Below are 12,921 nucleotides of genomic sequence, written 5' to 3'. Positions count from 1 at the left end.
TAGTACTGTTACAGTAATGGCATTACTATATAGAAGAACAACATATAATTGTCACCGTTTTATGTCATTTGTAATAGTAAAATATTGACAGCATACTGTTGTCCTCTCAGAATTAACAGGAGACAACCTGGTGGTGTTCGCTCACGTGTTTTGACTGACCAGCAGGAGTTAGCTGTGGTGGAAATGGTCAGGGCAAGGAATGACATACTGCTGTCTGAAATCAAGCAGGCTATTGAGAACAGCAATGACACCTTTGCCAATGTGCTGTCAATTAGCCTTCCAAATATTGGCCGCCTTTTGAAGAAGCACCAGGTTTCTGTGAAACCAATTTACTTGGTGCCTTTTGAGAGAAACAATGCCCGGGTGAAACAACTGCGTTCAGAATATGTTCAGGTACAACACTAAATTGGTGTACTGTATGACATGCAATTTACAGTACTGACTAACAATGTCAACTATTATTTGTAAAAGAGCTAACCAAATTATTATTATTTTAGAGGGTGATGGAGCTGGACACTGCTGTGAATCATTACAAGTATATTTTTGTTGATGAGTCCGGTTTCAATCTGGCAAAAACCAGACGCCATGGACGTAACCTTATTGGCCAAAGGGCAACCATCCAAGTGCCTGGACAACGTGGGGGAAACATCTCAATGTGTGCAGCTATATCTGAAGATGGTGTGGTAGGCTGTAGACCAGTTCTAGGATCATACAACACTGAACACCTGATAGCTTTTCTAAATGAGCTTGAGCAGTCCTGTCAGGGTGAAGCTGGCATCTATGTTTTTGTGTGGGACAATGTCAGTTTCCACCATGCAGAGCTGGTTCGGGAATGGTTTCAGGCACATCCTCGGTTCATGACCCTCTACCTTCCCCCATACTCTCCTTTCCTCAACCCAATTGAGGAATTCTTCTCTACATGGAGATGGAAGGTGTATGATCGCCATCCCCTTGAGCATGTCACCCTTCTTCAAGCCATGGATGAAGCTTGTGGTGATATAAATTCAGAGTAGTGTCAAGCCTGGATTCGTCATGCTAGATGGTTTTTCCCGCGGTGCCTGAACAATGAAGACATTAACGGTGATGTTGATAAATTTATGGCCGAATGTTGAAGACATGCTTGATAATTAATGTGAATTTCAGGTCTACATTTACAGGTTGTTTGTTTGTTTGTTTCTTTTTCACATGCAACCATAGTATTGTTGTAAATTAAAATAAAACACTTTTTTTGCTTGCGTATGTAAATGACTTTTGATGTGTTCTTTGATCACATTTTTATGTTGTATAAAGGTTGTTTTTTTTATATATAGCTTTTGTCTGAACGTAAGTGTAACATTTGCTGTGATGGCTGTGTATATAGTTTTACAGTAACATTCATTCAGCACCGAGGGTGATTTGAAACCTGTACCTTGTGTTGTTTGCTACTGAATGAACTGATTGTTAAAAATACTAAGCTGAAAAAAAGATCTTACTGTTGTGTTTTGGTGATTAAACCAAATGTTCTCAATACATATCACAATGATCTTGTGTTCTGAAACAATGATTATGTGGAATGAAAATGTGCAACTACAATGAAATCATCAGGTTTTGAAAGAATGACTAGTTGTATTACAAGTGTGATCGGTTTAAAGTTTTGTACTAAGAGTTTCGATAATGTACACCAAATGTACACAAAATAGTATCAAACCAATTAAAAAAAACTGTAAAGCATTTATTTAAATATTAATCTGATTTCATAAAATGTTTGTATTTGTAAAAGTCAACATATTGAACTTTAAAAGCATGAATGCAGTTTAAAGCCAGAAAGACAGTATCATATACAGTAGAAGAATGTAAAGTGCCCTTTAAGCAAGTGAGAGTTTATATGAAAACTCTGTGGCCACAGTTTTATTAGCCATGAGTAATTTGCTTCAGGTCTTGGGTTATCTAACTTATGAATGTTTCAGGCCTTGTGCATTAAACACTGATGACCAGTTTAGCTTCGGCACAGACAACCGCAGCAGCTTGACTTGAGGAGATTTCCACTGCCTTTTCCACCTCTAACACATCCAAACAACGATCTCTTCATTTTCAAACTCCTTTTACTTATGTCACTCTGAACTTCAGTTCCTGCATAAACACCCTGGTATTTTTCTCATTTGCACTCCTCTTTCTATTAGCTGGTTGATGTAGGCTGTAGGTGACCAGATAAAAGGATGTTCCATTTACCCTAAAGGTCTGCGTTTCCCAGGTTTGGAAACCCTCTAGCCAGGCAAACACTGATATGAATGTGGATGGATTCAGCTTGCATTTGCACTGCTTCAGTGGTACAGTTAAAAACGTCTCCCTAAAATCTTTCTCAACTGTCGATTGATGAGAAGCACAGACACCAAATTTGTTTTCTGACAGAAGCACCATACACCTGACCCAGACATGGAGGAAAATGGCATAAATGGAGAGATTTATTTGCGTTTTATTTTAGTCTAAGTGAGGAAAAACAACAACAACAAGCCCTAGAGTGCCGAGATGCTCATATAGACATAGGAGTCTTTACTTCTAAGAGAACATGCATCGTTTCTATGAGGGTGAGTCTGTGTAACAAAACGGCTCAAATTGATCATTGGCATGTTTTTTTAAGTAAGGAACATCCAAACTTAAGAAATATTTATGTGACAATCAAGCGATTTGTTTTGGCCTTACTTTAGACCACATCATGGATGTGTGTGTGTGGTCGTAGACAAGTTTAATTAAGTTTTTGCTCATGTGACTATAGATATTGGCTTATGAGGGCGTGCTTTTTCACAGCCATACACCATGCTGTTTCTGCAAAGACCACGCGACTATTGTCTTGCATAAGAGAAGAATTGCCCTGCTTTTCCTCTTTAGATTTTGAGGTTTACTTTTGTAAAAAAAAAATAAAAAAATAGCAAACCCCCCCCCCCCCACACACAAAATAAAAAGATAAAATAAAATTTAAAAAATTACTTTTTATGATCTATTTATTAAATTAGAACATTGTTTAGTATATTTATAATATATAGATTTTTTTATTTTTTATCTAATGTGTCACATTTACACATTCAAACATATTTTTACAAGAGAAACTCACAATAGAAAAACAAATAGAATCCAGTACTCTGTAACAGAGAATGCACCTCTACATGCAGTAATTTGAATGAGCTTTTTATGGAGAGTAGAGAGGGTAGTACAGAGGGTAGTCCTTGGATAATCAACATGTTCCACTTCAGCTTACCACTGATACTCTACATATACATACTTGAGATTGAAGATTTTTTCTTCCATTTAATGTGATCCTGGAGGTATGCATATGTGTCTTCCAGAAAATAGCCCCTTTGAACAGAATTTGCGTGGCTGACTTGTGTCTGCACCTCTAACTGGAGGTTCAGTAAAAATGTAACTAATGGTAACAGCTACTATAATAAACCAAACCCTTTGGAATGTTATTCACTGGACACAGAATCCAGTGCTAGCATGTAATTGTACTGAAAGATTCCTCAGGCACTTGGAAATTGTGGTTAAGGGGGACATTTATTAACTGTCCCACAGACTGTGGCCAGCAAATAATTTTCATGATTTAACAGTTTGAAAACTTGGAGTTAAAACACACTCACCAGAGTCTCCATTGCGTCCTCTTCTTCCCCTTTTGCCTGGTGGACCTACAGCAGGTGAGAAAACATTGTTTAAAACGCTGTTATCATGAGTAAATTTAAAATGCACTTTAGGCACATATTGAAGTAAGATTGTACTTGTAAGAAAATGCTACCTCAAAATCATTTAATTTCCTTTTTATGTATATCTATAACATTCAGAGGCAACAATTAAATACAAGGTATGTGTGTGAGAAGAGTAGATTGGGGTAGCATCTTAGTATTGGATATATTTGTTGTTGGATTCTCTCAGGACAACATCGGTTACAAATGTAAAAAGAAAAAAAGTTACAATGTAAACATGGCATAGGAGTGGCATGTGTGACAAGAGATGAATTTACAGATTTTCATTAGTGTGACCTTGAGTTTAACACTCTTCAAGACAATGTCTCATGCAGAAACCTATTTATGACTTTGCTCATCCGAGTTCACTGTTGAGTTTTACACATTAAATGTGAATCATAACCTAGAAAAACAGGATATGCCTTTTGTATCTATCAAATGTAGATGTATACATGACGGATATCTGCATGATGTTTTAAAATTCAGACAAAAAAAAGTCAACAGATGAATGCAGTAATACAGCTGTCTTCTTAATTTCTTATCAATGCTGTAAGATTTTGTTGCCAATGTCCCAAAAGGCTTTTTCTAATTAAAACTTCGAAAAAAAATTAAGACAAATGCAATTTCTAAAAATAAAATGAATAAATTGTTTTTGTTTGTTTGTTTGATGATGCATGAGGTCAAGTTGGTAATTGTTTTTTGTTTTTTTTTGGCAGAAATGTTCTGAGGGTGCATGGTAGACTTATTTTGTGAGTTTTGTGCACCACTCGAGTACATCCACAATCCATACATCTTCCAGTGTACCAAAAATTAAGGCCAACGTGTGGTCTGAAAACACAATATCATCAAAGCCACTAGAAGGCAAGCTTGCAACCTTTAGCCAAAAAAAGGCTAATGCTAACACTTCCGCTTTGGCAGTATGTGGGAAAGGAGACCAGAGGCCGTTTTTTTAATGGATGTCAATGGAGGAGAGGCTTCACTACACTGAATAAACAGCTTTTTAGAGGAAACGGCTTATCATTTAATGAATTGACAGCTTAACTGATAATCTTCAACATGTTTTACACTAAACAATACTTTTGGATTGAAATATTTTTAGAGTTTACCATGAAAAAAAAAATTTCAGTTTTATAAGAGAAGTAGAGGGTGACACGGGAGTGAATTTTCAAACCTCTCCCGTCCCACTCCCACACACAAAAAAAAAAATGCTGTCCCATCCCACGAAAAAACGAGGGGAAAATCCCCTCCCGTCCTAATCCCAGAAGAATGACTCCCATTCCCTCCCACTTCTGCATTGTGTTTTTTTGGCCGGAATCTGTTACAGTAAAAATACAATACATATCACAGCATGCCCACCTTAGGAAATGTATTGAACTTAAAGCCAGCTTAAACAATTAACAGTGCATCGCACACACATTAAATTTCATGTAAATCATCCATGCAAACACACATTTTCTATTTGAATTGGTTCATTTGAAAGTAGACATTTCACTCTCTATAGATATATTTTTCATAAACAGAGTTTCGAAGTTTTTCGCATATTTTTCTAGGTTAACATTAGATTGAGCGGCCATGTAAAGTTGCTACTACATACATCTTTCAGATGAAAAGCCGATAAATGATAGGTGAGCATTTGGATGTCCTGCCCGATGTATTGTATTACCACATAGACCAGCCATTAACGATCTGTCCGTCACGGACTGCATCATTTACTTAACCAGTCACACCAGAGCAAACAGGAGGAGAGCATAAAGAGACAGGGCAACTAGAATTTAGTTCAAAATTAAAATATACAGTTCATAGTTTATTTACATAAAAGGTATATTACAAATGAATAAATCTGCACTTCATAAAAATTAATAAATAAATAAAGTTTCACTCTTTCAGTGTTATTGGAAGATGGCCTTAAAACCATGAAAAACATCTCATATGTAATGTTGGTTAACTTTCAAGGGGTGACGTAATGACCAAGCTTAAAAGTATATCCTGAACAATCAGCGTTTGCTTCTGTGTCTACAGCAAGTGCACTATGTGAATGTGTCTGTCGGTTTGTGTTGTTTGTCCATGCCAGTGCACACAAAGTACTAACAGATGAGCTCAAGTCTCCATTACTAATTCGAAAACATCACTTTAGAACTAGTAATGAAGGAACAACGAAAAAAGGACATTATTTTTACTTTTAAAAACACCTTGTAAGACACAACCAACAAATAGATTGACCAGCATTATCATGGGAAATCCCCTTAGCAGCTAAAAGTTTACTAAAATAAAGAATGCTTCCCTCAGTAGTAATTCAAACTAATGTTTTATTCTAAATATGAGATCAAGCTGAAGAATCAACAGGTAATCACACTCGCTCAGTCCATCTTTCTATCATAATACTCTGCTCTACATAATACAATAAGCTTTCAATTAAGCAACTCAATGTTATTTTGTTAGTTCTATACATGCACACACATTTACCTTAACATGATTTATTCTTTAAAGCTGAATTTAAATAAAAATATGCAAAACACAAAGCACTGGACACGCAAGAGGTAGAGGCAAGATGGTACTTTGGGTTTAAACCAGAAATGATCAGCTGCAGTAAGACAGGAGAAACATGATTCCCCTTTCCTCATTAACTTGCTTCTGAGTGGCTGTGCAGTGCAGCCTGTGCCAAAAAAGCCTCTTACTCTTTTTTTTTTATTTGTGTCACAATAATCCTGCAACAGTGGTTTTACACATAACCTTAGATTTAACATGAAACTTTATTAGTTTTTCTCGATTGCTAACACACTATAACTGATTCATTTGGCAAAATTTTCCAAAACATTCATACAGTTCTCAAAACAAAGACACGTTTCTCAAAACTTTTAACCCATTTCATCTGTTTGCACACTCGTTCCAATTTGCTCAGTGTTTTCGTCTACACAAAAACGCCATAATTTTGCACAGGTTTAACCATGTTCTCATTCAGAAAACACAAACACACAATATAAGTAACTCAAGCATCAAAAAATATGCAAAACTCAAACAGCACACATTTATCTATATGTGAACATTCAGTAGCAAAACTGATGACACACCAGTCCGAATCTTAGGAAGATATGCACAGGAGCACAAGTGATTATGAGTTTTGGAAAATTAATCCTGGTAGTGGGAAACAGAGGAAAAGGAGGGGAAAATAAAAACGAAGGGGATGAGGTCAAAGGTCATTTGTTCCAGATGAAATACAAAGCACTATAGTTGACCATGTTCTTCTGGATGGAATGACCATGAGGAAAGTTGGCCTACAGGCTCATCTACAAGGTTTCAATACTACTTACACATACAATAGAATTACAGTACATAGTAGCAGTACTTCAGACGAGAGAACGTTCATTATTCTATGTACAGTAAATACTGTAGTACATGTTGTACACCCTCAAACTCATTACTATTGAATTGATTTGTAGCCGAGTATGTACTGTATTTGTGCAGAACTGTGAGATGACTGTCTAGGTGAGGCAGAGAAGTCTTTTGTCAGAAGACTTAGAAACTGCTATAACAAATACGGATTGAACATGAATAAAATCAATTAATAAAAGGAATTAAAATTCCAAGAAATTAATAGAAATTCAGCTACAGCTGAGTGATGACGTCACTTATCATCATTTTTGTCAACTACTTCATCAGCTTTTGCTGTCTTCAATTGCTTTATGCACTGCTCTACTATGGAAAGAGCCTTTAGAAGATGTGTGCCACCCTGGTGGAGGTTTCTTACTCGGACACACACGAGATGCGTGTTATGTGCTTGGGAGCAGTGCATGCCTGGTCAGCACTTGAGGGCCCTGTCTGGCCCCGTTTAGGGGGAAGAGGGTAAGCCCATGGTTCGGGTCCCACTGAGGCGGCTCACAGGTTGTGGGGCTCACACGTTGATCTTACTGAGGAGCTGGAGATGGGTCTTTCCCTTTCCTCAGCTTCAATCGCAAGCTCTGATATCCTCAGGTCAGATCAGGAAGCACAAGCTGAGGAGGCTTGCGATTCATCTGAGTGCTGGTCATTGCCCAACTCTGGTTCTGAGGAACCAGAGGGGATGGCAGTTCAGGTGGACAATCAGAGTGGGCCCGCTTCCTGCCTCACTCCCACTAATCATGAGTTGGTGGATGTTTTGACCCGCGCCATGACTAGACTTCGTTTGGAATATTGTGTGGAGAGGGAGGAGCCTGTTCCTGGCAGGCTCGATGAGCGGTTACTCCTAGGTCCTAAACGTCCCTAGCCTGTAAGCCTTCCTTTCCTCCCAAAGCTTCATGATGAAATTCCTTTTCAGCTCATGTTTTTCGACCAGACACTGAACTACTTTAATGTGAAGGGGTTGCAAGGTCATGGGTGTGCGATGATGCCCCCGGTTGAAGAGGCTTTGGCCGACTACCTCTCTCCGGAAGCTCCATCCTTGTGAAAGGCTCTCGTTCTTCCTACTAAACCCTACCATTTTACATCTAAATTAGTGGGCAGAGCTTATGCAGCAGCTAGCCAGGCTGTTGGGGCTTTGCACATGTTGGCCATGTTGCAAGTCTTTCAGGCAGACCTGCTGAGAGACTTTGACCAGAGTGAGGGACTGTATCGTGAAGCCTGTCTCTGCTCTGTTGTGATGTAAACCTCTGATACATAAATGAGCGCTGACTACTGCAGTTGGTGAGTCATGATTTAATTCTGACTAAGTGTACTGTAGCAGTGGGGGTGTGCTCTTTATTGTGTTACTTGATTCTACAGGTGACACCTCGGAGTGTTTCCACACTTTTTGTTAGAATGCCCCGCACATTCATTAAGGAGGGAGAAGTTGATGTTGGGATGAATCCCTTATGATTCGGTTGTAATTTAGATAAAGTTTCTCATATCCTTCCCGCTGCCTAGCACTAGATGCAGGAGCTCGGAGGACTCTGCATACCTTGCTGTATGCAGGTATGCATTCCTATAGATCCTGTCTAGAATGAAAGTTAACAGTGTAAGAATTTTAGTTGAGCTACCTTGAATCTTATTCACAGTGCTGTGTAGAGGAAGTATGTAGTAGTACAACTGAGACTGCAACTCCTCCAAAAAATGACCCTATAGGTCACCATGTCACCATGAAATGACGTATGACTGTCATTACCAATAAAAATGAGTGTTCATTTAAATGCAATGTGTGGACTTTTTACATGGTTCTTTACCCACCATTTGCATTTCGCAAAACACATTTACATGTATGCATTTGGTAGACGTGTTGGAAAGTTATGTATAGTGCATATATGTTTTATGAGCATGTGTGTTCCCTGGGATCGAACCCATGATCGCATGAAAGTGTACAATGCATAAATATGAAAGTGTCCTGTAGTCGATAGGAGCACACATTTAATAAATGCTCTGATTGGTCGTATTTCAGGGAAGTGACAAATGACCTATATGGGCATATTGGTTGGAGAACGATTCGAAGGGAATGTCTCAGGTTATGAATATAACCCTGGTTCCCTGAAAAGAAACGAGATGCTGCATCTTGCTGCCATACTCCAGACATGCCTCCTGCATCTTACTTCAGACAACCTGAAGCTGATGACGTAGTGCAGAGGTACCTCTTTTATAGTGCATGCCAGCATGCCAAGTGACGTCATCACTCAGCTGTAGCCAATTTGCATTGGGACGTTTGCACACATGCTTCAGAGGCTGGGGGTGTTCCCATAGTGCCAGGACGGTAGTAGTCAACACAGAATATTCGAGGCTTCGGAGAGAGGGGGCTGTATGTGTATATATATATATATATATAAAATAGGCTATATTACATATTGTAATATTATATACTGTTGTGCGCTATCCGTCACGCCCACTGAAGGCTCGTCAGTAGATCACACGTGCACTGAAGTGAACTAACCCTGGAACATAACCTGCAGGTTATCTTCAGAGAGCAAGTTAGTATGGTTACTTACATACCCTGAAAGTAACCTCCGATTTTGGAACCGAAAGCTGAGGTTATCCGCTCGCTTATCCTCAAACATACCCGGGTATGTCACATAACCTGCTTTTTGGAATACCCTATAGGGGTGTATTCCAGAAAGCGGGTTTTGTTGGAAACTCAGAGTTTGTTAACCCCAGAAAAGGGAAACTCATGGTTTTCGGTTCCGATAAAAGACAAAACTAAACCTCTTGGTAAGTTACCTTAGTAACTTACTCTGTGAACCTAACCTGGGGTGCGTTTCCCCCTGGTGCACCCCTGGTCGGGAGCAGGTTTTCTTCAGTAAACCCAGAGTTCCCTTTCGATACTTCACTCGTACTGCGTCTTGCTAGATACATATGGGGAAAAAAGCCTTTTTTCTCCTGAACTGAAGCTTATTCATTCACGCAGTGAAACTGCATGGATCGAAGCAAGACATTGGTTCGTTTTTTAAGCTCTGCACGAAGTAAACCTGAGAATCCTGTGGCGAGCACCCGCTTATATAGCCAGATGCCCGGCCCATTCCGGTGGGCTTCGTCGCCATTGGTTCGTTTTTTAAGCTCTGCACGAACCAATGGCTGTGCAGTTTCACTGCGTGAATGAATAGGCTTCAGTTCAGGAGAAAAAAAGGCTTTTTTCCCCATATGCGTCTAGCAAGATGCAGTACTCGTTCCCGTATCTCAGGGAACCGAGGTTACGTTAGTAACCGAGTACGTTTCTTTCGGTCTCCTCCCCCTTTTTAAATGTTTAAATTAATTCATGCTGCAAAAATGCTTTTATTGCTGAGATTTTTGCCTTATTTCAAGTAGCCTATAAATATCAAAATTCTTAAATCAAGATGCATTTACTATAGAAAAAAAATTATAATACTATATTTAGTCTTGTTTCCTGGGGGGGGGGGGGAAAAAAAATTCTTAATGCAAATGGTAACAAGATAATTTTTTCTCACCGCACCACTTTCATTTTCATCATGCAGACACTGTAAATGTGACAAAAATGGCATGTCTTTTTACATGGGATCCTGTAGATGAGGAGGCTGCATTAATTTGCAGGGAGTTACATTTACATCAGAAGAGGATTCTATTTTATTTTATTTTATTTTGTCATATCCACATGCATATTTATTTGAGCAGTACCACTTTTAAATTACCTTCACTTGAGAACATCTTGCTGCAACCTCTGGAAGTAACCTAATAATTAGAATTTCCTTTAGTTTTCCAGTGTGGTTGGATGCATTGATTACACACATATTCTCACAATCGCACTTTCCGAAAATGAAACTGATTACTGTATGGAATGGAAGGATGCCAGATGGAAGAGTAGTGCGAGATATCTATGCCGTAACCACCAACACAGGTGTTAAATAAGCACAAAATATTCACAACTAATTTGGTCATCTTTATTTCCTACAAATACAAATGCAACACGTATTATTTTCCCTGTTGGATTTTAATATTGCTATTGTGGCCAACTCCTCTTCATCTGTCAGTGGTGCTGGTGCAGGTTCTGCCTCCATTTTACAAGTCTCTGCCTTCTCGCTGTTGGCTGAATAGAATAAAATGTTTATTTCATCACCCTGATTAAGAAATGTATGTTGGATTAGAGAACATTTAATTATGTGAAAAGAGCATTAAAAATAATGTTTGTAAAATCATGTAGCCTACACCCATGAACCTTTTACACATGAAGCTTTACCTGACTGAATTATGTTTTATGTTAGATTTTTTTTTCTGCTGCCATATTTTTTTTCTTTTTTGCCTGTGGGATACCATTAAAATGAAGATTAGTTCAATAACTTATCATTCTGCCATGGTTTTCACCTCTGATATTATAACAGTGATTACAGCCCATTTATACTATGCTCTTAAAGTATGTACTCTTTTGCTGAAGAAAAAGTACACACTTTTGAGTGTGTAGTAGAAAAGTAGGTAAGCTTTGGGATATACTATCACGTCACACAATTGCGTCTTTAAAAGGACCGCTCTATCGCACCTGTTACATGCACCCTGTCAATGTAAACTGGCCTGTCAATCATCTTGTCACAGTTAACTTCCTCCACATTTTATTTAATTTAACTTCCTACCATATTGGAGAGAAAAGTAGCACATTAATCTGCCAGTCGGGGGTCTTTCATGCAGAGAACTCTGCTCATATTTTCTGCACAACGATGCATTTAAAAGTTAACGACCAAATGGATGTTTATAAAAGTTCACATTGCTGTTGCAGATGAAATATAACACGGATAACAATAAATAAATATTTTTTACCAGGTTGAATGTTGATTATTAGCAGGGATGTGAAGTAACTAATTACAAATACTCACATTACAGTAATTAAGTAGTTTTTATCAGTAATTGTACTTTTTGAGTAGTTTAAAAATTGTTTACTTTTACTTGAGTACATTTTAAGTGATGTATCGGTACTTTTACTCCGCTATTTTCCTCCTTTTGTGGTCGTTACATGATTATTTTAATTTTATTTTTATCCATCAATGTGATTGGCTAGAGAGATAGTAATAGGTCTCGTGACTTACGTCAAATCAAATTGTGCATAGAAAACTTTAACCGCCAACTGTTTATCATGGCTGCTGGAAGTGCATTCTTCAAGCATCAATTCAGTTGAATCTTGCTCTAACTTAATATGTTAAGGTAAATTTCGGATTTCTGCTTACTAAATGATTTGTATATATGCTTGCCTATCTACACGGCCTGAAATTTGGTGTGAGGTTGTGGGTATTGCATACAGTCCTCCCACAAGTGCCACATTCGGTAAATTCCCACTTATGCGACGAGCGATCTGCACTGCCTCGTCTCTCTCTCGCGTGCGTTCTGCAGTAGTCACTTGGAAAAGTCGTTGTAGTTTGTTGAACTTGTTGACTTTTGATGAGTTTGAGCTTGTGTTGCGCACTATGAAAAAGTGTGTTGGAAACACCAATTGAGGCCCAATCTGCACCGTATTGATGACCCGTGGTGTTAATATAATGCATCTGTGCCAGCGCATGATGTAATAAAACTGCAGCTCGTTAATAAACATTTTAATTATAATGTATCCATTTTATACAATCCGCCTTCATTTAGCAAGTGCACCCATGCATAAACAATTTTCAAGTTCAACACGTTTTGTTCCGTTCAGTTGTGGATGCAGCTGATTCACTGAGACCGCGCGCGTGTGTGTTTTCCTTTGAAAAAGTTTCTCCAGAAATACCTCGTTATTTAATGCATTTTTCCTTACAAATTGTATTATCAGCATAACAATTCGAGTAAATGTGTAAAAGGTATGGCATGA

General features: G+C 38.4%; 1 protein-coding gene across 1 annotated transcript in view; it reads right to left on the bottom strand.

Moving 5' to 3' along the window:
* Positions 1-2,556: 2,556 nt before the first annotated feature.
* The window catches only part of LOC107565054 (collagen alpha-1(XXV) chain-like), a 284,160-nt gene continuing 273,795 nt past the window's right edge, over positions 2,557-12,921 (bottom strand). The window contains exons 3-4 of the mRNA XM_016250237.1: positions 3,612-3,656; positions 2,557-2,570 (exon numbers count right to left, since the gene is read on the bottom strand). Of these exons, the coding sequence (XP_016105723.1) occupies positions 2,557-2,570; positions 3,612-3,656 (59 nt within the window). The remainder of the gene's footprint in view (positions 2,571-3,611; positions 3,657-12,921) is intronic.

Source organism: Sinocyclocheilus grahami, unplaced genomic scaffold (assembly GCF_001515645.1).
Source record: "Sinocyclocheilus grahami isolate Dianchi unplaced genomic scaffold, SAMN03320097.WGS_v1.1 scaffold977.1, whole genome shotgun sequence".
NCBI classification, from domain to species: Eukaryota; Metazoa; Chordata; class Actinopteri; order Cypriniformes; family Cyprinidae; genus Sinocyclocheilus; species Sinocyclocheilus grahami.
This window is presented reverse-complemented; position numbering and strand designations above follow the sequence as displayed.